This window comes from Mesoplodon mirus (genome assembly GCF_964341445.2).
Source record: "Mesoplodon mirus genome assembly, chromosome: 18".
In the NCBI taxonomy this organism is placed as follows: Eukaryota; Metazoa; Chordata; class Mammalia; order Artiodactyla; family Ziphiidae; genus Mesoplodon; species Mesoplodon mirus.
Window position 1 is genome coordinate 49,329,945 of NC_138994.1, and position 27,261 is coordinate 49,357,205.

The 27,261-nt window shown below is 44.8% G+C and overlaps 1 protein-coding gene across 2 annotated transcripts in view; it reads left to right on the forward strand.

Moving 5' to 3' along the window:
* Positions 1-27,261, forward strand: part of ANKFY1 (ankyrin repeat and FYVE domain containing 1) — a 74,328-nt gene that overhangs the window by 40,018 nt on the left and 7,049 nt on the right. The window contains exons 8-22 of one of the 2 annotated variants that reach the window (XM_082604806.1): positions 3,412-3,616; positions 4,868-4,936; positions 5,158-5,357; positions 10,527-10,624; positions 13,924-14,155; positions 15,111-15,209; positions 15,450-15,603; positions 16,347-16,518; positions 17,332-17,450; positions 18,256-18,412; positions 19,587-19,787; positions 21,339-21,515; positions 26,101-26,248; positions 26,715-26,805; positions 27,110-27,234. In XM_082604806.1, coding sequence (XP_082460932.1) covers positions 3,412-3,616; positions 4,868-4,936; positions 5,158-5,357; positions 10,527-10,624; positions 13,924-14,155; positions 15,111-15,209; positions 15,450-15,603; positions 16,347-16,518; positions 17,332-17,450; positions 18,256-18,412; positions 19,587-19,787; positions 21,339-21,515; positions 26,101-26,248; positions 26,715-26,805; positions 27,110-27,234 — 2,247 coding nt within the window. The remainder of the gene's footprint in view (positions 1-3,411; positions 3,617-4,867; positions 4,937-5,157; positions 5,358-10,526; positions 10,625-13,923; positions 14,156-15,110; positions 15,210-15,449; positions 15,604-16,346; positions 16,519-17,331; positions 17,451-18,255; positions 18,413-19,586; positions 19,788-21,338; positions 21,516-26,100; positions 26,249-26,714; positions 26,806-27,109; positions 27,235-27,261) is intronic. The other variant, XM_082604807.1, reaches the window with a different exon arrangement.

The following is a 27,261-nucleotide window of genomic DNA, read 5'->3' on the forward strand; positions in this document are numbered from 1 at the left end:
AAGCCATTGGATGCTGAGCACTGGCTGTGTGTTCAGTGGGGAAAGTTTCCACCACATCAGGAACTATTCTTTCCCATACTGTTTAGTGTCTGAAATGTTTATTTTGGAAACAAATAAACTTGTTACTAAAAAAACAATCTCAGAATTATGTCTCTTTCCTCTTAAGGACTTAAATTCTTACGTATGATGAAAAAACATCTTTGATGAGTTATTAAATATTTTGATGATTGCTTAGTTACAAGAATTGCCAAGAATTGGTGGTGCATTTATGGTGCTTATTTGCAGTTGATTTAGTCTTCTGCTCTGAATTCATTAGTTGCTTGCAAGCATGTGGGCTGCAGTGTGGGCGTGGTAAACGTGATTGTTGAATGTGGCAGTGTGGCCTGGTGTGGAGCACGGAGTATTGGCATTGGAGCCTGGATGTACCAAGATGGGAATCCTGGCTCATCCACTTACTCTGTGGCCTTGGACAAGTCACTTAACCATTCTTGAGTCTCCTTTTTCTCACCTGTAAGGTGGGAATCATTTCTGCTTTACTGGTTGTTGGGAGACAGAGAGACAGATTAGTAGCACACCTAGCCCAGTGACTACCATGTGCTAGGGTCAGCCTGGAGCTCTTACCTTGCCCCTGTGTTGCAGTGCCATGACCAGCTTCAATTTCTGTAGGAATTTTTTTCACCTTTCCTTCTTCACCTTGAGCTGTCAGTCTGTTGGCCTGCCCAAATGATTAAATTGAGTAATATACCTGAAATTTAACTGTTAACCTTACTTTAAGTTCATTGTAATATGAGTGAAGATCCTTACTTAGTATATGAGGTTTAGGTCTGGTTGTGGACACACATTAGAATCTCCAACCAGAGGACTCACTAATCATCCTAATAACCAAGTGTACCCATCAGTTTGTATCGAGAGTGCGTCTGTGAGTGCGTCCACAGGAGATATACATGTGACCAGAGGGATGCCGTCTCCTCTGATTAGCTGGATCTGGGCAAGAAGATGAATCCTTGCTTTTTAGAACAATCTTCTTGTGCTTATTTTCCTTGATGATCAACCTCAATCAGTGGGTCTCTTAATCAGCATGCTCCTATCTAATTGTTTGTAGGAGGTTTGCAGATGATGCCACCAACTGGAGCACCATGAGATACAGCTTTTGTTAATTAAATAATGAAAGTTACTGCCTGGTGCCTGAATGAAACTTCGGTCGGGGAGCTTTGTTGAAAGAAAAATTGTGTGTGGATTTTTTTTAAACATTAACTACATTGTTAGGAATATTTTTATGTGGACAAGTCATTATACATTTACTTGGCAGTTTCAGGGAGTGAAGTGATGAAGTAATTGGAACTGTTAAGCACCAAACAGTTTTTGTTTTAACGGTTTTTGATGGAAATCGTTCTAAAATGTATTAGAAGTTTTCTTATTGACAGAAACTTTATAAATGGTGTTTTGGGCATTTTCTGTTCCCTACCTTTGTTCTGCTTTTTTGATGTCAGTTGTCTATTTCCTCTAGGTTGTATATCCATGGGCTGACTTTCTGTTAATGTAAAACATCAGCAATTTTCAGTTGCCAATAATTCCTAAATAACTTTTTGTGTAGGGTGCATATATTGTATGTATGTATATATGTGTAAGTTAAAAAAAAAAACTTCGGTGCTTATGAATAAAGTAAATCTAATCTAAAAGCTATGATTCTTTTTTATTTTTTTGTGATATGCGGGCCTCTCACTGTTGTGGCCTCTCCCGTTGCGGAGCACAGGCTCCGGACGCGCAGGCTCAGCGGCAATGGCTCACGGGCCCAGCCGCTCTGTGGCAGGTGGGATCTTCCCGGACCGGGACACGAGCCCGTGTCCCCTGCATCGGCAGGCGGACTCTCAACCACTGCGCCACCAGGGAAGCCCTATGATTCTTTTTAAGAGGGCTTAAGATATAAAAAGTTTTTCTTATTATGCCTTCCATCTGAATCCAACCATTGATCTGTACCCTTATTTCTGTGTACAGTATTGCCCAGTTTATCTTCTGTGTGTATAGTGTATTATAAGTTTTTCATTGACATATTTTAGCTTTACTATCTGTTTACTACTTAGTTTGGAATATATGCCAAGCTTAAAGATAATGAAACCACATTTCACCTCTCCCCCAGTATGTTACTTATCGGATTTGTCATTTTAAGGCTCTTTGTCCTCATAATTCTAAATTTTCTTTCCACTTCCAGAATGTAAGTGACTTTCTCTAGGGTATTTTATTCTATTGCTAATGTATTGTTTTTACATATTCTCTCCTAGACTGAATCTCTGTGGGGTTTGTTCATATTACACATTAGGGCCCTGCTGAGAACCCTAGTATGTCTTTGTACATATGGACAGCAAAGGCCTGACCCAGGCTAATCTCTGATATGCATGTTACCTGCTGCTTTCAGAGCTCTACCGACATCTTTTTGTAAAGAAATCTAAGCTTCGGTCCTTTGCGCACGATGCTGGTAAAGATTGTATCTTCCCCTACCCCCCAAGAAAAAAATCGGGGACAGAAGAATGAAAAGATTTCAGAAGGGTCTGGTTAGAGAACTCTTACATTACCCAAATCATAATTGATTGGAATTAGAGCCAGTCTGTTAAAGTGGAACCTTATAACTTCAACCAGTCAATCCACTTTCTTCCCAAACATTTCCCTGGTGCCTGTTTTGTATAAGACAGTGGTAGATACAAAAATAAATCAGACATGGACCAGTCAGGATATGAGGGGCCTGTGGTGGCCTAGCCACGTCAGTGCCAGAGCTCACACTCTCCAGCAAGATGGTCCCTTGGAAGAAAGAATAGAGCAGATGGGAAATATTGAAAACCAGTTGATTTTGAAATTCCATGTCTACTGAAGACTAGATGAAACTCATATTATTCAGATGAATAATATAGGAATACAGCTAACAGACTTGAGAGCTTTGCCACTCCTGAAATACTAAGCCCCGTTCTCGATATTCAGGTAGCAGAAGTATAGTTGAAGAAGATGAAACGGTATTGCAAGATATAAAGGAAAACTTCTCATAAGTGCCTTTGTAAGAGCCACTGCAAGTATAGCAGGTTAGAGGTAAGTACTGCTTAGGTATAGACTGTGGTCAAGAATGAGAGAGGGAGATAAATTGTGTTGTGGAGGAATCTCAGAACCCTTTATGAGAGTTAATGACCTTTGAAGGATAGAAGCCTGGTATGCTTAAAATTGTGAAGTGATATTGAAGTGAGGGGTCAGGACAGATGACAGGAGGTAATCAGAAGTTGAATTTGAGTATGTAAGTCCATGATCTCAATGATGAAATCTTCTTTGTCTACGGTTACTGACTGGTACCTTTTTGAGGAAGCATTGGTCAGAAAAGCTTGCCCTGAGTGTTGTCATATGTGACCATTTCTTTTATTGTTTCTTTTCAAGGAGATCTCTTTGCTGCCACTTTCCTCATTAAGAACGGGGCCCTCGTCAATGCTGCTACATTGGGTGCCCAGGAGACACCGTTGCACCTTGTAGCATCATACAGTTCAAAAAAACACTCAGCAGATGTGATGTCCGAGATGGCACAGATTGCAGAGGCCCTCCTGCAGGCGAGCGCCAACCCCAACATGCAGGACAGCAAGGGCAGGTAAGTCGGGGAACAGATCCCCTGCTCTGAGCACAGTTCCCAGAACGTTATTTTATGGTGGCACATAACTGGCATGTGGGGACTTCATGTAGTTCAGCATTATTCACTCTGAATTTTATGGAAGTTACAAACATTGATTCATTTTGCAAATGAGAGAGACTAAGGCCAGAGGCATTTGGGGAAACCATTTCCATCCTGGGTAACTGAGGTCCTTGGATCTTTAAGCAGTTTCTGTCATCTCCACAAAACTCCATTTCCACCTTCTTGTAAGTACCTCTGCTTTAGACAGCTCTGTCCACACAGCTTGCCATCTTCCACAGCACACGGATAGTAGTTGTCATGTTCCTTTTGCCCCTTCCCAGAGATATTTGGTTGAGGATTCCTTGTGGTTTAGAATCTGAGAATGGGCTGCTTACCTCTGGGATAGCAGTGTGTGAGGCATTGAAGGGAGTTAAGCCACCTGAATCACCAACACTAGGGGGACCCACTTCTTATCATAGCAGGTCAGTATTTTATACCTTTAAAAAACCCTGTCAAAAAATAACTGTGAGGTCGTCAGAATAGGAAAATAGATTTGTGTGATGAGTAAGGTACTTAAATAAGGTGGCTCTCCATGCACTCAGTATAATGTCATAATTACCTTATTTCCCAAAATAATTGCATTCCTTTTTTTCTTCTGGTGATTCCTTAATTTTTTGCCCCCAAGTGTAATAAATTCTGGCATTCTGTACCTCTGAGATAGATACCAGCCTGGGAGTCCCTGTGCTCTGTGGTGGCCATCTTCCTCAGGGCACATGAGGGCTAAATAAAAGCAGTGAAGAGTGGTTAATCAATTCCTACCGTTGCCACTCATAATGTGTTTGAGTATAACAGAGAATTATGGGAAGAAAAAAATTTCTTTTCAGAATTGTGGAGGATACCTAGGGGAAAGTAGGCATACCTATGGCAGAAACTACTGTTTTGTTTTAAAAACGTGAGTACATATACATTCAATGAGGGTCAGTATTTAATTGAAGAGTATTTTATATCTCTTCCTTTTATTGATTCTTTTTCTTTTGGCTACTGAATAAATTGTAACATATCCGTTTTCATCCTTTGATACTTGGTCATGGTTTTGGAAAACTGTTTGTCAGGATAGAAAAAGAAACTCTGACAGAAATGGGGAATTTCTTGTGGATTCTAGTTGCCTCCTGCTGTGAGTAGTCCTGAACTGGGCCTGTCCTGAATTGACACCTCTTCTTCGTCCTGTAGGTCTCCCTTACACTTGTCCATCATGGCCAGGAATGAATACGTGTTCAACCAGTTGCTGCAGTGTAAACAGTACGTAGGGAGACATGGAGAAATGAAAAAGCAGTTGTGAGGGTGGGATTGTGAGTGAAAAATGATTCTCTTAAAGTGTCTTTTAGCATTATCCATTTTAATAAGTAAAAGTAAAATTAAAAATTGTCATTCATAAAGTACAAAGAGAAAGAATGAGACTGTTGACAGTACAGTGTCAGAAGATGATAATACTTGCTATTCACATTGCTTCCTCATTCCAGATTAGATTTAGAGCTGAAAGACCATGAGGGCAGCACAGCTCTGTGGCTTGCCGTGCAGTACATCACTGTGTCTTCCGACCAGTCCGTAAATCCCTTTGAAGACCTCCCTGTGGTAAATGGGACTTCATTTGATGAAAATAGCTTTGCAGCCAGACTCATTCAGCGTGGCAGCAACACCAATGCACCTGATACAATAGCAGGTAAAACACAGACCCCTAAGAGCTGATGCTCAAGTCTGGAGACCCCATGAAATACTGTGTCAGTGTTTTTACCAAAACTTTAAAAACTGAACGGCATGCTATTATGAGAATTATTTTGTACGTAATTTTAGCCATAGTAAAAAGCCTGATCTTGTGCTTCCAAAGATCTAGCCAGACTCGATAAGTCCATTAAGCTGAAACACTTCTATTTATTTAATGCAGTGAATTTCAGTCTTTTTGGACTCAGAACTCTTTTCACCCTCTTAAAAATTATTTCCCAAAGAGCTTTTGTTTAAGTGGATATCTTTGGTATTTACCATATTAGAAATTAAAACTGAGAAATTTTTAAAAGATGTATTAATTAATAATCATAACAGCAAACCATTTTATGTTGACATATAACATTTTTTATGAAGAATGACTTTCAGAGCAAAATTTAATTGGCAGAGTGACTGGTTTCTAGTATCTGCATCTGTATTCAATCTTTTGAGATACGTTGTTTTGGTTAAAGAAAATACCCTCACACAGTGATGTAGTTAAAAATGAGGCATATTTTAAGAGCCTTTTCAGGTAATTGTGGATATATTTCTTTGATACTACAGCAAACAGAATTTATCAAGGGATAATTTTTTTAAGGTTAGTTGCAATATGGAATCTGAAACTATATCAGTGAACTTTTTGTACTCTGTTACATAAAATCCATGGTCTGTGTGTGCTTTGAATGGATTTCTTCATGTGTGATTTTGTAACATCATGCCTTAGTCATTTGGAAAATCTTGTTTCACTGAGTTATGCAGATCTTCAAAATGCTCATTTATTTTAGAATCACATTTATTAATATCACCACTGATCTCATTGGAAAAGTCTTTCAGTATTGAGAAGCTGTCAAACTTACAGTTGCAGGCAAAAGTTTTCCAAAATTCTAATATTTCACTTGGAAGATCAAATTTTGTCATTTGGTGGAAATATTGCCAGTTGTTTTTCTTACAAAGACAGGCTTACTTTTTAAGAAATTGTCTGTCAAATACTCAGGTTTGAATAACCGTAGTTTGTTAATCAGTCATTCTTTCAAGTAAAAATGGTGTTCCATGAAAAAACTGTTACTTCAGCTTGCAGTGAAACAATGGCACAAGTGCTTTCCTTTGAGAAAACGTGTGTAATTTGTTACACAACAGATGTAACATACTTTATATACTTTATGCATACTTCTTATTTTGTCACACAGAATTTTAAAGACATGTACTCAATGTTGAGATTTTTTTTTTTTTTTTTTTTGCGGTACACGGGCCTCTCACCACTGTGGCCTCTCCCGTTGCGGAGCACAGGCTCCGGACGCGCAGGCTCAGCGGCCATGGCTCACAGGCCCAGCTGCTCCGCAGCATGTGGGATCCTCCCGCACTGGGGCACGAACCCGTGTCCCCTGCATCGGCAGGCGAACTCTCAACCACTGCGCCACCAGGGAGGCCCGGCAGGTGGACTCTCAACCACTGCGCCACCAGGGAAGCCTGAGATTTATTAAAGTTAGTAGTTTTTACTGCTTTGTCAAGGGCCGCCGTAAGTGAAATTGGTTATGTTTTTGACCGAGTGCGTGGCCGTGAGGAGCACAGTGACTACCCCTAGTACATTCTGGGGCCCCTGCCGTGGTTTGTGTTAAGGCTCCCCAGTTTGATCCACCATTGCTTTTGGGCCATCAGTGCAAATGTCAGCACAGGGGGAAAAAGCAGATAACATCAAGTATTATTACTATGAAAATAGTTTTGACCTCCCGGACCCCCTGAAAGACTCTGAGGAAGCCCTACGAATCCAAAGACCATACTTGGAGACCCACTGTTTTAATGTGAATATGTCCTTGATCTGACTAAACAAAACATGGGGGTATTTTAAGGAGCAGGATTCCATATGGTTCAGTATTGGGTGCTAGCAGTGTATAAAAGCATGGGTAAGTGCCACTAATGAGGGGAATTGGCCCCAAAAAAAGATAGATATTAAATATCCCTTCCCCTAAAAGAAGTTAATAATTTAAATAAAGGTCAAATGAAATCACCCTTTGGGTGACATAAAAGCTAAAGGCAGCAGTACTACAAGATAGGGAGTACAGGCAGAACTGTGTTTTAGCCTAAAGAGCCTCTGGAAATGAGATAGTTACTAAATAGCTTTTAATTTATGAACGTTTGTTGGTTATTGACCATACTTCCACTGATTTCTGATTTAACTGCATTATAGAAGAGTGTGACATATAAGAGATCGGTTCTTTGGTGTTTCGGACTTGAATGTTAGACTCTTAGAGATACAGTTTTTATGAAAGTCTGACATGTACTTGAAAAGAATTGCATTCTTTAATTGTAGGATGCATGTAGCATTCTCTGTTTACGTCCATTAAATCAAGCTTGTTCATTGTGCTGTTCAGATCTTACTCATTAGCTTACTAACTTTTGGACTCCTTGATCTGTCAGTTTCTGGGAGGTATATTAGAAATGGTCACTGCGATTATGGATTTGTCCATTTTTCTTGCTAGTTCTGTCAATTTTCCATTATATACTTAGAGTTTTCATAGACATATCAGTAATGTTTTAGCAGTTGCAGGTTATCTTTGTTCTGTAGTGAGGTATATGATTTAATTATTGTGTACACTGGCATGACTACAGAAGTGAAAATGGGACTCTTATCAGGAGTCTCTCAATTAGAAAGACTCTCAACTAGGCGTGGAATCACTTTCTCCGAGGGAAAAGATAAAAATGGCATGAAAACAAAGCAGTACTTTGTCCCGTTGCTTTTCCTTGGTTTTAGTCCTGGTATTTAATTTATTTTGAGTTTTCAAATAGCATAGCTGTAGAACATGAGACTTGTGTTTATCCAAAAAGGAAATGGATTTTAATAGAGAAAACACTGTTCTGGGACTAAAACCATTTCAAGAGGAAAAGAAGAAAAAAAATTTTTTTTAATTGAGTATAATTGCTTTACAATGTTGTGTTAGTTTCTGCTGTACAAGGAAGTGAATCAGCTCTATGTATACCTATATCCCCTCCCTCTTGGACCTCCCTCCCTCCCCAACCCCCATCCCACCCATCTAGGTCATCACAGAGCACCAAGCAGAGCTTCCTGTGCTTTATAGCATGTTCCTGCTAGCTATCTGTTTTATGCATCGTAGTGTATATGTGTCAGTCCTAATCTCCCAATTCGTCCCGCCCTCCCCTTCCCACTTTGTGTCCACATGTCCGTTCTCTACGTCTACGTCTCTATTCCTGCCCTGCAGATAGGTTCATCTGTACCATTTTGCTAGATTCCACATATATGTGTTAATATACGATGTTTGTTTTTCTCTTTCTGGCTTACTTCACTCTGTATGATAGACTCTCGGTCCATCCACATCTCTACAAATGACCCAATTTCATTCCTTTTTGTGACCAAGTAATGTTCCATTGTATATATGTACCACATCTTCTTTATCCATTCATCTGTTGTTGGACGTTTAGGTTGTTTCCATGTCCTGACTATTGTAAATAGTGCTGCAATGAACATTGGGATACATGTGTCCTTTTGAATTATGGTTTTTCTCGGGGCATATGCCCAGTAGTGGGATTGCTGGGTTATATGGTAGTTCTATTTTTAGTTTTTTAAGGAACCTCCATACTGTTTTCCACAGTGGCTGTCAGTTTACATTCCCACCAACAGTACAAAAGGGTTCCCTTTTCTTCACACCCTCTCCAGCATTTATTGTTTGTAGATTTTTTGGTGATGGCCATTCTGTTAGGTGTGAGGTGATACCTCATGGTAGTTTTGATTTGAATTTCTCTAATAATTAGTGATGTTGAGCATCTTTTCATGTGCTTCTTGGCCATCTGTATGTCTTCTTTGGTGAAATGTCTATTTAGGTCTTCCGCTCATTTTAATTGGGTTGTTTGTTTTTTTTGATATTGAGCTCCATGAACTGTTTGTATGTTTCAGAGATTAATCCTTTGTCTGTTGCTTCGTTTGCAAATATTTTCTCCCATTCTGAGGGTTGTATTTTCATCTGGTTTTTGGTTTCCTTTGCTGTGCAAAAGCTTTTAAGTTTAATTAGGTCCCATTTGTTTATTTTTGTTTTTATTTTCATTACTCTAGGAGGTGGGTCAAAAAAGATCTTGCTGTGGTTTATGTCAAAGAGAGTTTTTCCTATTGTTTTTTTCTTTCTAAGACTTTTATTTAGAAGAGTGATAGTGCGAAGTAAAACATTTCTAAGCCAAGAACAAACATATTTAAGGCCATAGGAGTAAAACTAAAGTATTTAAGGAGCATTTTCTGGTAGAACTTCAGCTCACAGTGTCTTCAAAATGGTCATCTACCCCAGAGGTTCTCAGAGATGACTTCCCAAGCCTCACCCCCCAAGGGACGTTTGGTAACATCTGTAGACAGTCTTGATTGTCACAATAAGGTTGAGGGTCGTGGTGCAGTGGTTAAGAATCCACTTGCCAATGCAGGGGACACGGGTTCGAGCCCTGGTCTGGGAAGATCCCACATGCTGCAGAGCAACTAAGCCCGTGTGCCACAACTGCTGAGCCCAAGTGCTGCAACTACTGAATCCCACGCGCCTAGAGCCCGTGCTCCGCAACAAGAGAAGCCACCGCCATGAGAAGCCCGTGCACCGCAACGAAGAGTAGCCCCCGCTCGCCACAACTAGAGAAAGCCTGCGCGCAGCGAAGAAGACCCAACGCAGCCAAAAATTAATTAATTAATTAATTAATTTCAAAAAATAAGTTTGAGAGTGTTACTGGCATCTGTTGGGCAGAAGCCAGGGATACTGCTAAATACCGCACTGTGTACAGGTCAGACTCCTCACAGCAGAGAATCATTTGGCCCAAAATGTCAGTAGCACTGCTGTTGACAAATTATGCTCTAACCAACCCTGGTAAGGAGACATAGCTTCCCCCTGGTCCTAGGAGGTGGCTAGTGGGAAATCCAGGGAGGAATGAGTGTCTTCTGACTTCCAGACCAAGTGTTTTCTCCCCACACAGGCTCATTTGAGTCTCTGTGTCCACACACAGGGTGCCTGTGTAGACTTAAATGTCCCCTATGTCTGGTGTGGGCTTGTACATTGTGAAAGGTGGTAGGGAAGGGCAGGGTGTGGTGCAGTGTGGAACTTGAGCTCACTTTTATGCAAATGGGAGGATGAATATGCCCATTTTCTCCTAGGAAATTGCTTACTGCAGCGGGCAGCTGAAGCAGGAAACGAGGCAGCGGCTCTTTTCCTGGCAACCAGTGGTGCCCACGTCAACCACAGAAACAAGTGGGTAAGTGTGACAGGGCGGCCAGGTGAAGCGGCTGTGGCCTGTGGGAGAAACGGCAGTGGTGGATGGGTAGGAAAGAACAGAGTAGATTCTCTTCAACTTTTGTCAAAAAAAAAAAAAATACATGGACAGTGTTAAAAAACCAGAGTCGGGGCCTCCCTGGTGGCGCAGTGGTTGAGAGTCCGCCTGCCGATGCAGGGGATACGGGTTCGTGCCCCGGTCTGGGAGGATCCCATATGCCGCGGAGCGGCTGGGCCCGTGAGCCATGGCCGCTGAGCCTGTGCGTCCGGAGCCTGTGCTCCGCAACGGGAGAGGCCACAACAGTGAGAGGCCCGCGTACAGCAAAAAAAAAAAAAAAAACCAGAGTCGAAGAGATGCTTTTATCCTCAAATATTGGTTGATCGATTCATTCAGCAACCACTTCTTAAGCATTTGTGGTATGTCAGGTCCTAAACAATACACTGCGGACTTCATGGTCTACTAGAGATTAGCAAACATGGACACAAAAACCTACCATATTAGCATCTTAATTTTTTGTAACATTTTGCATTTGCTAAAGTTTTCCTGTGTGAATGTTTATTTAGTCTGTATCTCAAGCTAAGGCAAGATGGTGCAGTGTTAAAGGGGGGCCTTTCGGGTTGGACATTTCTGGATTTACTAGGTTTCCCATTTCCCATCCTGCTGTATGTGGTCTTAGGCAAGTTGCTTCACGTTTCTGAGCTTCAGTTCTCATCTGTAAAGTGGGGTTAATATTGATTTCATAAGGTATGGTTAAGATAAAAATAAATGATAAATTTAAGTGCTTATTAGCATAACATCTGGGACATTAGAAACTAAATGATAGTTATTTTTACTTTATAATTTTCAGACGGGGAGGATGTGTTTATCTTTAAGATCACATTTATTCTACAGCCACTTTGTGCTAGGAGCTTCAAGGTTATTATCCCTTTCAGTTCTCACAGTGGATCTAGAAGCAGCATGTGTTGAAGAGAGATTATCAACATCTGTAAATCCCTCATTTCAGGGTAAAGAACCTTGAGGTTCTGAGTGGTTAAGTGACTCGTAAATAACGGAGCCAGTATTAAGACTCAGGCACTACAACATACAGTTGCATTTTCTCTCAACAGCGCTGGGCAAAGCAGTAAACAGCTTGGTGTATGAGACAAATCAGTGTGTCATAGAAGCACAGCGGGGAGGGCAGCGCCATTTTTTCCCACCATTAAATCTACTAATCTGTCTGCACTGGCCTGCTCTCCAGCTAGAATGATGGCGTGGCCCTGAATGCACCAGCGGCTGGTTTCTTGGCTTTGCTCCTGCCATTATGTGTGTCTGCCTCTGTCTGTCTCTCTCCTGTGTCATCAGTGTTGCCCACTGTTCGTTTCTAATAGCATACAGACATGCTCTACTGTCTCTGAACTTTAAAAAAAATTCTCCCTTGAGCCCACATTGTCTACCACTGTTCCTTCTCTGATACCCTTCAGAGCAAAACTGGGTGAAACCTTAAGATGTAGAGGCACAGAGGAGACTCGACTTGAAAGCAAGTGAGAATGACACTGGAGACGGGTCTGGAATGCTGGTTTAAGGTCTTTGGACTTTATCCTGTGGGAAGAGAAAATCCACAGAAGTAGACAAGCAGTATGATCATTTCCGGGTTGAGAAAGCTTCCTGGGATAGCTGGCGGGGTGGATGTACCACTGAGATCCAGGCTGGAGCCAGGTGGGAATCATCTAGACAAGCAATGGCTTGTCCTGACCTCTGATACTAGATTTGGACCCAACGGGATGGGTTTCAGAGGAATTGCAGAATGATAGTCCATGGGACCTACCTCTGTGGCTCTCAGAAGCAAGGGCTGGAGGGGTGTTAAGACGGTTGTGTTGGATCCAAGAAGAGAAGCAGGGGACTGGCCAGGGGGAAGAACTGCTGTGGGCAGAGTGAATTCCATTTTGTGATTGTTGAACTCCTTTTTAAACATTCAGGCAGGGATATCCTGCAGGCAGTGGGAAAATTGGATATACAGACAAGGCTGGAGATCCGGGTTTGAGAGTCCCCTGCTTGTGTTCCCTGGTAGAAGTCATGGGCGTAGATAAGCGTACCCAGGGAGGCTGTGTGGGGGGAAGGGCTGGAGCAGAAGACAGCCCCGAGGAGGAGGCTGTAGGGAGAGGGTGGGGTGGGAAGGGGTCCACCGGGGGAAAGAAGTGAAAGAGCCAAATCCTTATCACCCAGTGAGATCACAGTGGCAGGACCCACAGGGAATCCCACACCCGGCAAGTCAAGAGGCGGCAATAAAAACACGTCAGCTAGAAATGAGGAAATTACAAAACCCGCTCAAAGAATTCAAAGTGGTTCCCTCTGGGAAAGGAGAATTTTTTTTAGGGAAAACGAGGTGAGATCTTGCTGTTTTTCACAGCAATCCTTGTAGGTGAAGTTCTTGGACTCTAAACAATGAGGATGTGTAGCTTCGGTAGGAGCCGTTGCAGAGCAGTGTGTTCAGTTTGGGTGAAAAGATCCTCTGTGTGTGTGTGTGTGTGTGTACATGTGTACACGTATATGTATTCACACATATATACACATGTGTATATGTCTTTGTGTGAGTATTCCGTCACTGGAGAGAAACATGAAACTGGTAATAATGGTTCCTTCAGGGGAGGATAATTGGGTAGGTGGGGGGGAAGGCATGAGGGGAAACTTCTTTTCAGTGTATACTCTTGCACCTTTTGAATATTGAATCAGGTACCTCTAATACCAATTAAAATTTTTTTAATTTTAAAAAGTGGGGGAAAGAGCTGTTTCTTGATCAGAGTTCAAGATGAGGTTGATACAAGCTGATGAAAGAATCAGGGCATCCGTGTGCTGGAGGGGGTTAAAAAGCCGTGACAGTTGACTGACAGCACCGCTTATCTCTGGGGCTGTGGATGTGAGGCTTTTCTGATTTCTACAGTGTTTATTTTAGTGACGCTCGGAGGTCGTCTGTTGTTTAATAATAATAATAATAATGTATTATTTTTATACTTAGCAACACAATTCTAAAAACTAAGTGCAGGGTGGAAATGCAGAAGGTGAGGACCCAGGGTGTTTGGAGGGTGTTGGGAGGACACTGGAGGAAGTAAGGATGATGCACAGGAGAAGGGGAAGGAGAGGAGCCCTGAGGGGTGGGCAGCCCCCCTGGAGCTGGTGACAGGGTGAGCCGGGGGCTGCGCCTGGCACTGGGGACCTGAGCTGCGGCACGTAGGCTGTCTTTGTCCCTTTGTGAAGGGGCCTCCTAGGCTGAAGTGCTCTGACTGGGACTGTTCATTTCTGTTCAGGGAGAAACCCCGTTGCACACGGCCTGTCGGCATGGCCTGGCCAACCTCACTGCAGAGCTTCTGCAGCAGGGAGCCAACCCAAACCTGCAGACGGAGGAGGCCCTGCCTTCACCAAAGCAGCCTGCATCCTTGCCCAGCTCAGCGGACAGCAGCGTCTACCTGCAGACACCACTGCACATGGCGATTGCCTATAATCATCCAGATGTGGTGTCTGTCATCCTGGAGCAAAAAGGTAGGTAGTTAGGGATTACTGCCCATCACCGTGACCTTTGCATAGTGGTTTTGAGTAGTTAATGACAGAGTTGATGTTTCTTCCATTGGTGTGTTTTCTTACCCAAAAAATCCTTTGCGGTCAAACCAGATAAGCATATATTCTGGCTCCGGCTACTGTTTTTCCCTGTGTACATTTTCAGGATGGGGCCTGCCCACTTCATCCGCGGGGTTAAGGTTTAGAGTCTCTGGCCGCTCCTCTGTTGTTTTGGGGTGTGGCCCCAGGCCACTTCAGTGCGGGTCAAGCAGAGTTCTGCCTTGGCGTGAGCACTGTCTCTGGAAACTGCCACCGCCGGTCTTCCACGAGCCGGTCAGCTCTCTCGCCCACCTCTGAGCCTCCCTGGCAGGTGAACCATGAAAGAGGAGCCAGAAAGAGGGGCCGAGGGAAGCCCCTGCCACGAGGGAGGCCCGTTTCCCTCAGAAAGTCATCTTCCAGTTTTTCTCTTTCCTGCCTTGAAATTTGTTTTACTCTTTCCCGCGTCCTTGTTAAGGCCAGCACCTTTTAGCACTGAGCTCATGGAAGGAAGTGGGGTGTTAGGCAGGCTGTGCCTTTTTCTTAGCCCACACAGGAGGTGTACGATGGTAGGACTTACGTGTTAGGGAAATGTCACCAGGGCATTGTTTTGATCCTCTTTTCAGTAATCAAGTAATTAATGTGTGTTTCCATAGTGGATGCTGTTTTCCTTTTGTGAAGATTCAGTATTTTAACCTTTAAAACCATTCATTTTTCCTCATAAACTTTGCTCCAAAATATCAAATGTCTTGGCTTCCACTTCCCACAAGAAGATTTATCAGTTCTCTTTGTATAGAAATGATCAGTCAGTCAGTTTGAAATTGAGCTGGTATTCTCTTGAATACTTTAAATGTGATCCATGGGATGGTGAAATCAAGTGTTCTTTTTCTTTTAAAAAATTTAGCTAATGCTCTTCATGCCACCAACAACCTGCAAATTATTCCAGACTTCAGCCTCAAGGATTCCCGAGACCAAACTGTGCTGGGCCTGGCATTATGGACTGGTAAGGTGGTGCCAGAGGCTGCAGACAGACATACGCCAGACAGTGAGCGCTAGAGGAAGGGAGGTGGAAGGGTTGGAGCTAATCATTTGTTGTAGGACAGCCTTTCTGTTTGGGTTCAGCCCGTAATATCCAGTGGAGAACTGCTGGCTTTGCAAAGTTGAGAGGGTGTTTGTTGTAGTAAGAGGTTGATGAAGTGGGAGAAGCTGAGCCCACGTTAATCAGGGCTTGTCTGTTTCCCAGGCATGCACACGATCGCAGCCCAGCTGCTGGGCTCCGGGGCTTGCATCAACGACACCATGTCAGACGGGCAGACGTTGCTGCACATGGCCATGCAGCGGCAGGACAGCAAGAGCGCGCTCTTTCTCCTGGAGCACCAGGCGGACATAAACATCAGGTGGGCTGGAACAGCACTCCGCCACAGCACCAGGACACGTTTAGTTGAGGTGGTTCATAGCCTTGCTTGTAGAAAAGAGTTTTGTTCCTTGTTAAAGGGAGAGAAACACTGACTCTGAAAAAGTACCGATACAGTGTTGTAATTAAATGTAATCATAGACTCAGAAGGAGAATTGTGTGCTTTGCTCTTATTTGAACCTTTCGAGACCAGGGCACAATATTGCACAAATCTCATTAAAAAGGACAGTCCAAAATCAATTATTTAAGTAGGAATTTCAGTTATAATGAAGAACATTCCAACAGACGAGCTATCAAAAGGCTTGAGGGGCGAAAATACACAGTTAAATTTTTATTATTTTTGTTTTTTCAAAGGAATTTATCTTTATCTCCAATGTCAACTGACCCAGAATGACTGAGTGGGTGAAAGTGTTTTGTCAAGTGGGTAGTTGGGGTGATACTTTATTCAGATGCTGTTGAAAGCAGCTGTATGCCTGTAAGATTGCGGCATGCTGGGATGTTTGGCAGTTATCTTCTCTGTGCAGTAGGATAGCCTGGCTGTATTTTTTAAAAAGACAGGAGGGACAGATGCTATTGACAGGTTAACTTTCTCTGAAAGAATATTAATGAATGTGGGTGAAGTGTGTTTAAGGGATACAGTGGACTCTGGCCTCTAGGATGCCCAGAAGGGCACCCTTTATCATTTGGCCCCAGATACAAACATTGGTTTTGGTGTCCATGTCCCAGCAGGACTCAGGATGGGGAGACAGCTCTTCAGCTGGCCATCAGAAATCAGCTTCCCCTTGTCGTGGATGCCATATGCACCCGAGGAGCTGACATGTCTGTGCCAGATGAGAAGGGGAACCCCCCACTGTGGCTTGCGCTGGCAAATGATCTGGAGGACATCGCATCCACTCTGGTGAGACAAGCTCAACTTCAGCTCCGTTTACACATGGGGTATTCTGTGTCAGAGATGGATTTGGGGCCTCCGTAGCAATCATAAGGAGCATGAGATCTACCAGGTAACAGCTTGGGTCAAGGACAAGCAGTCAAAAGTCATGTTAAAGCAGCTTGCGGTTCAACGTAGCCTTGGCCAACACCTTTTCGTATGGTGTCTTTATCAAGAAAACTACCAAGAAGCAAGAGAGCTGAGGCATTTCCTCAGGGGTCTGCTCCGGTGGTGGCTTCACTGGCTGTGGGATGTCCTCACTGTCACCACAGTGATAAGTTCTCAAATCTCAGGTTTGTCCCCCTTATTCAGAAGACAGGCTCCAAAAGTGGAGGTAGCCCCAGAAGCTCATTTAGTTTTCTGAAGGGCCTGAAATGTGACATAAAGGCATTTTAAACCTGGGGGTTTTACCCAACTGTTCTTGAGATTACCTGCTGTTTACAGGTGTGTGTTACTGGGGGCTCATGAGTGTGTGTATGCAGGCATTTGTGTGTGTTTTCTGTCCCTTCTAGGACACAGCTCTAGAGGGCACTAATCAAACATATCTTCCTTTTATTTCTCAAACCCCTCCTGCAGGACCTAGTGCAAAAACTTGCACTGAGCAGATTTTAATCAGTGTTTGTAAAACTAATGAATGGTACAGATTAAACTAAATATCAGTTAACGATCTACTGTATCTCGCCTGAAAACTGGGTCTAATGATGTGCATAGGGCTCACAGATGGTAATAAACGTGTTTACCTTTGCTTGGCAGTGCTTGTGAGTGACCTGTGTTTTCCTGCAGGTCAGACATGGCTGTGATTCCACGTGCTGGGGCCCAGGACCTAGTGGGTGCCTTCAGACACTGCTGCACAGAGCCATTGATGGAAACAACGAGTCTATCGCCTGCTTTCTTATTCGCAGGTCTGAGAGGCCTGAGTATCCCTTCAGATCTTATTCAGCTTATTGCACACTGGCTCTTTTCTCATTTACTCCAACTATAGTCTTGACCTGCCTGTAGCTAGCTTGACCTTTGTAATGAAGGCTAGAGAGGGTCATTGTTCTGTCAGATCAAGTCAGCCAGGGAGAGGGACTTATGTGTCCAGATCAAAGAATCTAAAAGCTAAGCCAGCTTCCTGCTTTGGGAGCCGTATAGGTCCCTGTAGTCACATCAGACCAGTTCACACAGGAGACCAGGAGGCTGGGGTGGAGGAGACCGAATGGCCTCTGCAGGACTCCACCAAGATGCCTGAGTCATGCCAGCCTCCACGGCCTCAGAGTGCAGGAGGTGTGGGAGGTGAGGTTATTCAGGAAAGCTTTAGAGCAGTAATTCTCAAACTTTAAATGCATGCAGATCGCCCGGGGGAGTTTTTAAGAGTTCTGATACCCAGGTTGCCCCCAGGAGCAATTGCCAAAAAAGCTATGGGAGCAGGGGAATTCCCTAGCAGTCCAGTGGTTAGGACTCTGCGCTTCCAGTGCAGGGGCCCAGGTTCCATCCCTCGTCGGGAAACTAAGGTCCTACAAGACGTGTGGCATGGCCAAAAAAAAAAGAAAGAAAAAAATCTATGGGAGCAGGACACACACACCAGTATTCGAGGCCAAGGACCAAGGACTGCAGTCCCTGGTCGTGGCAGCCTTTCTGTTGGGTTGGATAAGGCTGCTGCTTTACACCTGTTAGCATGCCTTCAGGCTCGGTGGAAGCATGCCTTTTACTTCCCCTTCCTTTCAGTGGCTGCGATGTGAATAGTCCCCGACAACCTGGTGCTAATGGAGAAGGAGAGGAAGAGGCCAGAGATGGGCAGACCCCCTTGCATTTGGCAGCCTCCTGGGGGCTGGAAGAGACGATACAGTGTCTTCTGGAGTTTGGTGCCAATGTAAATGCACAGGTAAGGAGAGTGTCTCTTTTCTAGGGAGATGGATGGTAACCCCAGAATCAGGGAAATCTCCTCTTATGGCCAGGGACCTTGCAGAGTCTCTGGTCTCGGGCCTCTGCTTTTCCATGAATGGGCCTAAGGGATGGACACACACGAAGTGGCTGTCTCTTGGGTCATGTAGCCTGTTTTAATGATTTCAGGTTAAGACTTTTCTTCTCTTTGCCTTTGTCCTTTCTACAAAGTGAGGAAGATTCGTTCAATCAACTTTTCTTTGCCTCCTGTCCACATTAGTTACAGATTTCCATTGAGAATTTGTTCCTATCCCAAGCTGAGTACTGTGTTTAGGAAACTGTTCCAGTAGCTCAATAGGGCATCCCTGAGTTACGTTCCTTGATGCTTTTCAACGTTCTAGCCTGTAAAGATTTGTGTGCAGCAGACTTCCCTGGCAGTCCAGTGGTTAAGGTTCTTCTAATACAGGGGACGGGTTCGATCCCTCGTTGGGGAACTAAGATCCCACGTGCCGCACAGTGCGGCCAAAAACAGAAAAGATTTATTTGGCCCTGCAGCCAGATAAGTAGTGGTTTAACTTAGAGGTGAGGGTGACTGCAGCTTTTTTTTATATATAAATTTATTAATTTTATTTATTTATATTTGGCTGCGTTAGGTCTTCGTTGCTGCATGTGGGCTTTCTCTAGTTGCGGCGAGCGGGGTCTACTCTTCGTTGCGGTGTGCAGGCTTCTCATTGCAATGGCTTCTCTTGTTGCGGAGCATGGGCTCTAGGTGTGTGGGCTTCAGTAGTTGTGGCTTGCGGGCTCTAGAGCACAGGCTCAGTAGTTGTAGCACACGGGCTTAGTTGCTCCGCGGCATGTGGGATCTTCCCAGATCAGGGCTTGAACCTCTGTGCCCTGCATTGGCAGGCGGATTCCCAACCACTTCACCACCAGGAAAGCCCATATCGCAGCTTTTCTAAACCAAATGTGTTTGTGCCCCTGGTCACTGGAGCGTGGAGGTAATGGGGAGTGGCTGTCAGTCATCTCTGTGTTTGGCCTCTTGAAAAGCTGATTTCAAATACAGAGTGGCAGTATTGATTCTCAGAACTGAATTCTGTTTACAGGTTATTCCCCTTCATATTTTTCCTGGGTTTTATCTTTGCTTGGACATTGAAGTCTGTGCCTTGTCCCCACAGGATGCAGAAGGAAGAACGCCTGTCCATGTGGCCATCAGCAACCAACACGGCATCATCATTCAGCTGTTGATTTCCCACCCTGACATCCACCTGAATGTCCGAGACAGGCAGGGCCTGACCCCCTTTGCCTGTGCTATGACCTACAAGAACAACAAGGCGGCCGAGGCCATCCTGAAACGAGAGTCCGGGGCTGCTGAGCAGGTGAGTGACCGGCACCCAACATTCTCCACGGCGCCCCAAGCACTAAACACGTGTCACCAACTAAACAGGGCTCTTCTCGTTAAAGACATTTGTACTCCCCTTTCTTAAATTTTGGCCATTCAGATGTCCTGTCAGTGCTGGATGGAATGTGCCTGCTCTGCCCTGCATGCCAGCCACCTGCTGGTGCCATGTGTAGAAGGGAGCTGGCGGAGGCTGGGCCCAGTGACAGGAATTCTGTGCTTGTACGACTGAGGGCATTCTTTGCTTTTGCTGGGTGGTTTACCTGCCCTAGTAATGAATGTCTTAAAAGGGTTAAATTGAACTTGAGCTTTTGGTGTCATGTTGGGTTTTAGAGGAGCTGTCAGCATTCAGCTTAGCAGGCTCAGTTGTCCTTGTTCTGGATGGTGAGCTGTTGACCTGCAACATCAGACTGGGTGGGAAAGGGCAGAGGCAACTGGTTTAAGGCGGGAGCTGGGATGGGTTTGTGAAGTCAGTTCTCAGACACTTGAATCTCCATCCAGCACTTTATTTGTCTATTTACGCCAAGATTTATGAGTAGCCATTTATGAAGGTAAATTGGAGACTTGGGACCTGAACAAAAGTACTAACATGGGTGGAGACCTTTGCTTTGTATTTCAGGCTTCCGTACGTCCCTTTTCTTCAGCATTTGCCTCAGTGTGACTGATGGAGTAGGTGTTGACCTCACCCTTGCTCACATGGGGTAAAATGTTCATGAATGGAGAAAGTCATTTCACATTTCCTCCCCATCTAGCATGAAACCAGTGCTGTTGATCAAAGTCCTTTGCAGATATGTTGCTCTGTGTGTGTGTGTGTGTGTGTGCGTGAGAGAGACGGAATGTGGTGTGTGTGCAGCATGTGTGTCTCCCTCACTTCCTCCTGAGCCCTCACACTGATATGGCAGCTCTGGTAGCTGTAGTGTCCTGTGTGGTTTGATGTGAGTGAGCTTCTGTCTGCTTTACATCAGTGGTGCAAAGTCTGTGACATACTGTTGGCGGCCTCCCCCAACGTGTATTATTATCCTGTAGCTCAGTGAAAGAGGAGACTTTCTGGAAATTTCTGAAGGTTTGTTTGGCTGCTCAAGGGTCAGGCTGGCATTGCAGCTGTGGTTTTTAGAATTCTGGGTGCTTGTTTTAGCCAAAGCAGGAAACCGCCAAAGCCGATGTCCACCATTGCCTTTCCCCGTGCATCCCAGTATTCTGGTGCTTTCCTTTCCCTGTCCTTCAGGTTGTCTCTTTCTTGGCCTTCCAACTCCACTCCTGCTGCGGGAGGATGCCGGGCAGCTTGGGTTAGCTTCCTTTTTCTGACCACACACATGTGGTCACACGCATAAATACGCAGTGTGGGTCTATGGTGGGGTGTGGGGCGTTGGGTGTAGCGCGACATTTAGTGTTGGTTCTTGGGAGGGAGCTTCTGGAACTGAGGGAAGACTACACCGTGGCCTCTCCAGTGGTCAGTGCAGCTTGCAGGTGCTCAGGAGGCCCTCTTGCAGGGGGAGCCCACTAATATTTTGGTTCCCACATGTTGCCTTAGGTGGATAACAAGGGCCGGAATTTTCTTCACGTGGCAGTTCAGAACTCTGATATCGAAAGTGTGCTGTTCCTGATCAGTGTCCAGGCTAACGTGAATTCCAGAGTCCAGGATGCTTCCAAGTTGACCCCTTTGCACCTTTCTGTCCAAGCAGGCTCAGAGATTATTGTCCGCAATTTGGTAAGTGTCGCTGAAACATTATCGCATGAAACGTGTGGACAAAGCATGTTGTAGAGTGTGTGCGGACTCTTATCACAGGTGTTTTGCCAGGTATTGTGAAAGGCCAGCAGGAATTTGGGGAGGTAGCTGGTACACTAAGGAAAGCAGGTTTGTCTGTGGGCAGCGTGTCCTGAGTGCCCAGTGGGCAGGCAGATGCTGGAGTGAGGCCGCGAGGGAAGGTGGTGTGTGGCTGGCGGCGGCAGGGTGGGAGCATCAAGGGAAGGGAGGTCACTTCCGTTGTCTGCTGGCTCTGTGTCAGGCACTCAGCTGGTGCTTTCCAGCGAGCGCGCGCACTCTCCCTCTCCCTCCCCTCCCTCCTTCCCCCCACCCCTCCCTCCCCCCTCCCCCCACTCTCTTTTTTTCATGAGTTTTTAAATCTTTTGGGGGGGTATAATTGACAAACAACATTAAGTTAGCTTCAGGTATACAACATTGATTCGGTATTTGTATATTTTGCAAAATGATCAACACGAGTCTTGTTAACATCTGTCACCATATGTAGTTAAAACAAATTTTTTTACTGTGATGAGGATTTTTAAATTTACTCTTAACAACTCTCAAATATACACTACAGTTTATTCACTGTAGTCACCATGCTGTGCATCACACCCCCATGACTTACTTATTTTGTAACTGGAAGTTTGTGCCTTTTGACCCCCTTTACCCATTTTGCCCAGCCCTCACCCCTGCCTCTGGCAACCACTAGTCTATTCTCTGAATCTGTGAGCTTGGGGGTTTTTTTTGTTGTCTGTTTTATAAACTCCACATGTGAGGTCATACGGTATTTGTCTTTCTCTTTCTGACTTATTTCACTTAGCATAATGCTCTCAAGGTCCAGCCATGTTGCTGCAAAAGATTCCATTCCTTTTTACGGCTGAATAGTATTCATTGTATATACATAACACAGCTCTTTATCCATCCCTCCATCACAGATACTTAGGTTGCTTCCATATCTTGGCTGCTAAAAATAATGCTGCAGTTAAACATGGGTGCATATATCTTTTTGAATTAGTGGGGGGTTTTTTTGGAAAAATACCCAGAAGTGGAATTATTAGATCATATGGTAGATGTATTTTGAATTTTTTGAGGAACCTTCATACTTTTTCCTTAGTGGCTGCACCAATTTACATTCCCACCAGCAATGCATGAGGCTTCCCTTTTCTCCACATCCTTGCCAGCACTTGTTACTGATAATAACCATTCTAACAGGTGTGAGGTGATATCTCATGGGCTTTTAAAAAATATTTATTTATTATTTATTTATTTGTTTGTTTGTTTATTTTGGCTGCATTGGGTCTTAGTTGTGGCATGTGGGATCTTCCTTGTGGCATGTGGGATCTTTTTTTTTTTTGGTTGCAGCATGTGGACTTCTTAGTTGCAACATGCACGCGGGATCTAGTTCCCAGACCAGGGATCGAACCCGGGCCCCCTGCATTGGGAGCTCGGAGTCTTACCCCCTGGACCACCAGGGAAGTCCCTCTCGTAGTGGTTTTGATATACATTTCCCTGATGATTAGTAATGTTGAGCATCTTTTCATGTACCTGTTGGCCATCTGTATGTCTCCTGTGGAAAAATATGTATTCAGATCCTTTGCCCATTTTTAATTGGATTGTTTTTCCTTGGCTGTGCAGAAGCATTTTGGTTTGTAGTCCCAGTTTTTTATTTTTGCTTTTGTTGCATTTGCTTTTGGTGTCAGATCTAAAAAACTATCAGTACTGATGTCAGGGAGCTTACTGCATCTTAATTCTCAAAACTACTCAGAGGGATGTAGGAAATGTTTTACATTTTACAAAGGAGAAAATTTAATCTCAAAGAATTTTCTTCCCTCAAGAATATCAGTGGACTTCCCCAGTGGCGCAGTGGTCAAGAATCTGCCTGCCAATGCAGGGGGACACGGGTTCGATCCCTGGTCTGGGAAGATCCCACATGCCGCTGAGCAACTAAGCCCGTGTGCCACAACTACTGAGCCTGTGCTCTAGAGCCTGCGAGCCACAACTACTGAAGCCCGCGTGCTACAATTACTGAAGCCCGTGCGCCTAGAGCCCATGCTCCACAACAAGAGAAGCCACTGCAATGAGAAGCCCCCGCTCGCCACAACTAGAGAAAGCCCACAAGCAGCAATGAATGAATGAATGAATTGATAGATAGATAAGAAAGAAAGAAAGAAAGGAGGGAGGAAGGAAGGAAGGAAGGAAAGGAAGGAAAGGAAGGAAAATCAACTAGTTCGTAGTATAGCTGGGATTTTGGCCATTTCTGTTTGACCCCAAAGCCTGTCTTTTCCAGGACAACTTAATGCCACCCAGGCAGGGGAAGGGTCTGAGCAAAGATGTGGAGACTGGAAAGTGCATGTGGTGTTTCAAGTGGCAAAGTTTGGTTGAAATTTGAGCAGAGAGTAGAAGGAGATGTGGTTGGAGAGGCAGGTAGAAACCAGGTCATGGGGTCTCATATTTCAAACCAAGAACTGTGAGCAGCCTTCATCCTTTCAGTAGAGTGTTTGAGCTGAGAGCGTGGTCCAGAGCCAAGACCAGGGCTCCACGTCACCTGGCTGGCTTACAGAGCCGGCACTTGCGGCTGCCTCCCATCGGAACTGACCGCTGGAGCCCTTGACCCGCCTTTGGTGCCCTGCCATTTTTGTTTTTGAAGAGTTCTTTTTAGGAAAATCTTTATGACTTGACATGTGTTGGAGCTGAGAGAGCATCTGCCTTGGGGGTGGGGTGTGAGGGGGTGGGGGCAGTGTCAGCAGAGAAGAGGCCTAGGGGAGGCAGCCGCAGGGAAGGATGGACTGGAGAGTGATGAGGAGGTGGGTCTGACAGACGCCAGGTGCAGACTGGATGTGGGGAGCAGCGAAGGAGGCAGAGGTGAATAGGGAGTTGCGCCCCGTGTGTGTCAGTCTGCCCGCCACCCTGGGAACCTAGGCGTTTTGAGGGTCAGGGCCCCTTCCTCAAGGTCATGCCTCTGTCTTACTAAGGCTTGATCTTGCAGGTGATAGGAGTCCCTAGAAACAGCTGATCTTCCAAACAGTGGCCACGTAGTCCTTTGTCTATGAATCGGTATAGCTTAATGTTGGAACCTGTTCACACTGAAACAGTGCCTTTCTCCAAACCTCTCCCCCTGCCCTCAGTTAACCAGCCTTGGGGTTAGCGGTGACCCTAGCACAGCACTCATGACCATGAATACCCCTCTATGACATGTCCTATTTGGACCTATGAGTGATTTGACCAGGCACCCAGAGGTCTGGGGGGCTGGGACTTGGAAGTCAAGGTCAGAACCAGAGAAGCTGATCACTGCCTAGATTTTCCCAGAGGCAGAGTGCCTGCACACACAGACAAAGGAACCAAGGGTGGCTGCAGACCTCAGGAGAGGCAAATTGAGCTTTGACTGCAAAGTAGAGGTTCTGTTCTGTTAACAGCAGCTGTCTTTGAAACTTCGTTAGGAAGTGGATAATGAATGAACTTCAGATACTAAATGAATATATAAGACACTATTTAAAGGACCTTCCTGCTTTTGATTCTTTAATTCTTTGTGTTGCTTTCTTTCTTTAAAAAAAATAATTTAAAAAAGTACATTTTTATAGATTTATTTATATCCCTTAAAGCATGTAAGGATATAAAGCAGTAAGTAACTCCCTTTCACTCCTGACTCTTCCCTGAGTTTGGCGTGTATGCTTTTAAACACCTTCACAGTTTGTGTATGTTTGTGTGTGTGTATACAGTTCTCTATCTCTGTCTCACCAAATGGAATCACACTATCTTCCTGTCTTCTAACGTGCCTTTTTAAATTAAAATTTTATTTATTTATTTATTTTTAATTTTTTTGCTGTATGCGGGCCTCTCACTGTTGTGGCCTCTCTCGTTGAGGATCACAGGCTCCGGACGTGCAGGCTCAGCGGCCATGGCTCACGGGCCCAGCCGCTCTGCGGCATGTGGGATCTTCCCAGACCGGGGCACGAACCCGTGCCCCCTGCATCGGCTGGCGGACTCTTAACCACTGTGCCACCAGGGAAGCCCTATTTTTTTATTTTTTGTTTTTTTGATAGGTAAGTAGTGGATTTATTTAGAGAGAAACACACTCCACAGACAGAGTGTGGGCCATCTCAGAAAGCAAGAGAGGCCTAACTTGCCTTTTTTTTAGACTTACTATGGCATAGATATCCTTTCATGTTAAACCATAAATTTTTAACATCTTAGTGGCTACCAGTTCTGTTGTTTGTATATATTATAATTTCTATAATTGAATCTTTTCTGCAGTCTGGTTCTACTGTTACATGCAGTGGACATCCTTTATAGTGCACTGCAGTCCTGTGTAGTTTAATATACTGAAGTCTTAGAATTTCTGTGTCCTAGGGAATGGCTTTTTAAACATTTTGATAATTGCCAGTTTGCCTTTGGGATAGGTTTTTCTGGCCTGTGCCGCACCAGGAGTTTGCTCGCAGCTTTGCGAGCAGGGCAGACTCTGTGGATGCCAGAAGATAGGCAGGCTTGGTCCCTTACACAGGACCTTGGTTGGTTGTGGTAGAACGGCTGACCATGTAATCAACTTCAACAGCTTCTTGCAGGAGCCAAGGTGAATGAATTAACCAAGCACCGCCAGACCGCCCTCCATCTTGCTGCCCAGCAGGACCTGCCTACCATTTGCTCAGTCCTCTTGGAGAATGGAGTGGACTTTGCTGCTGTGGATGAGAATGGAAATAATGGTAACTTCCAGTCATTCCCCGTGTGCAGTGCTGAGTGCCTCGAGCAGTCCCTCCCTTCTAGGGTTGGAGGGGCACTGCCCCCTTGGGTCTGCTCCCCATCCCGGAGGTTGGCTCTTACAGGGGCAGTGCTGTGACAGGAAATGCTCTGAGCCAGGCATGCACCCTGCTCCTGACCAGGGCCTGAGTAGCCTCCTGATGTGAGTGGTAACCCTAGAAGCCTAAATGGCTTTTTGTGAAACTATTGAATCTCATCTTTGAATAACGGCAGAGGCAGAAAGTGAATCTTAGGAGGTTGCATTTAAGACTCATTCTTGGGGATGGTGAAGTGTGGAAAGGATGGTTCTGTGAGTGGACGGTGGCTGCTCTGGCCGAGTCCCATTTAGAGGGAGGTTTGTGAGGGTGAGGAAGAGTCGAGATTTTCTCTCTGTGCTTCTGGGCTTGCACTGTAAGAGGATTTCCTCCCCAGCTCTTCATCTTGCTGTCATGCATGGCCGGCTCAACAACATCCGGGTCCTCCTGACAGAGTGCACCGTGGATGCTGAAGCCTTTAATCTACGGTGAGTGTGTGTGGTTCAGAGCAGAGGCCAGAGCTCCACATCCCCTGGCCTGCCCCTCCGAGCTGGTGGTCACGGGCACCTTGTATTAGCCCCAGGGGCATGCTGCAGAACTGTCCACTAGGGCCCTTGACCAGCCTTTAGTACCCCAGAATTTTTCTTTCTGAAAATAACTTTTTAGGAAAACTTTTATGATTATTGTGTCCTTTAGATTTATCCAGCATCACAGAGTTCTGAAAATCCCATTTCTCTTGTGCATGATGGCTGTGGCAGATATATCCCTAACTATTCCAACTTGTTTTATCAGAGGCCAGTCGCCACTGCACATTTTGGGACAATATGGCAAGGAGAACGCAGCAGCCATCTTTGATCTCTTCTTAGAGTGCATGCCTGAGTATCCTCTGGATAAACCAGATGCAGAAGGAAACACAGGTATGTAATAAGGTTTTTGTCTGTCCT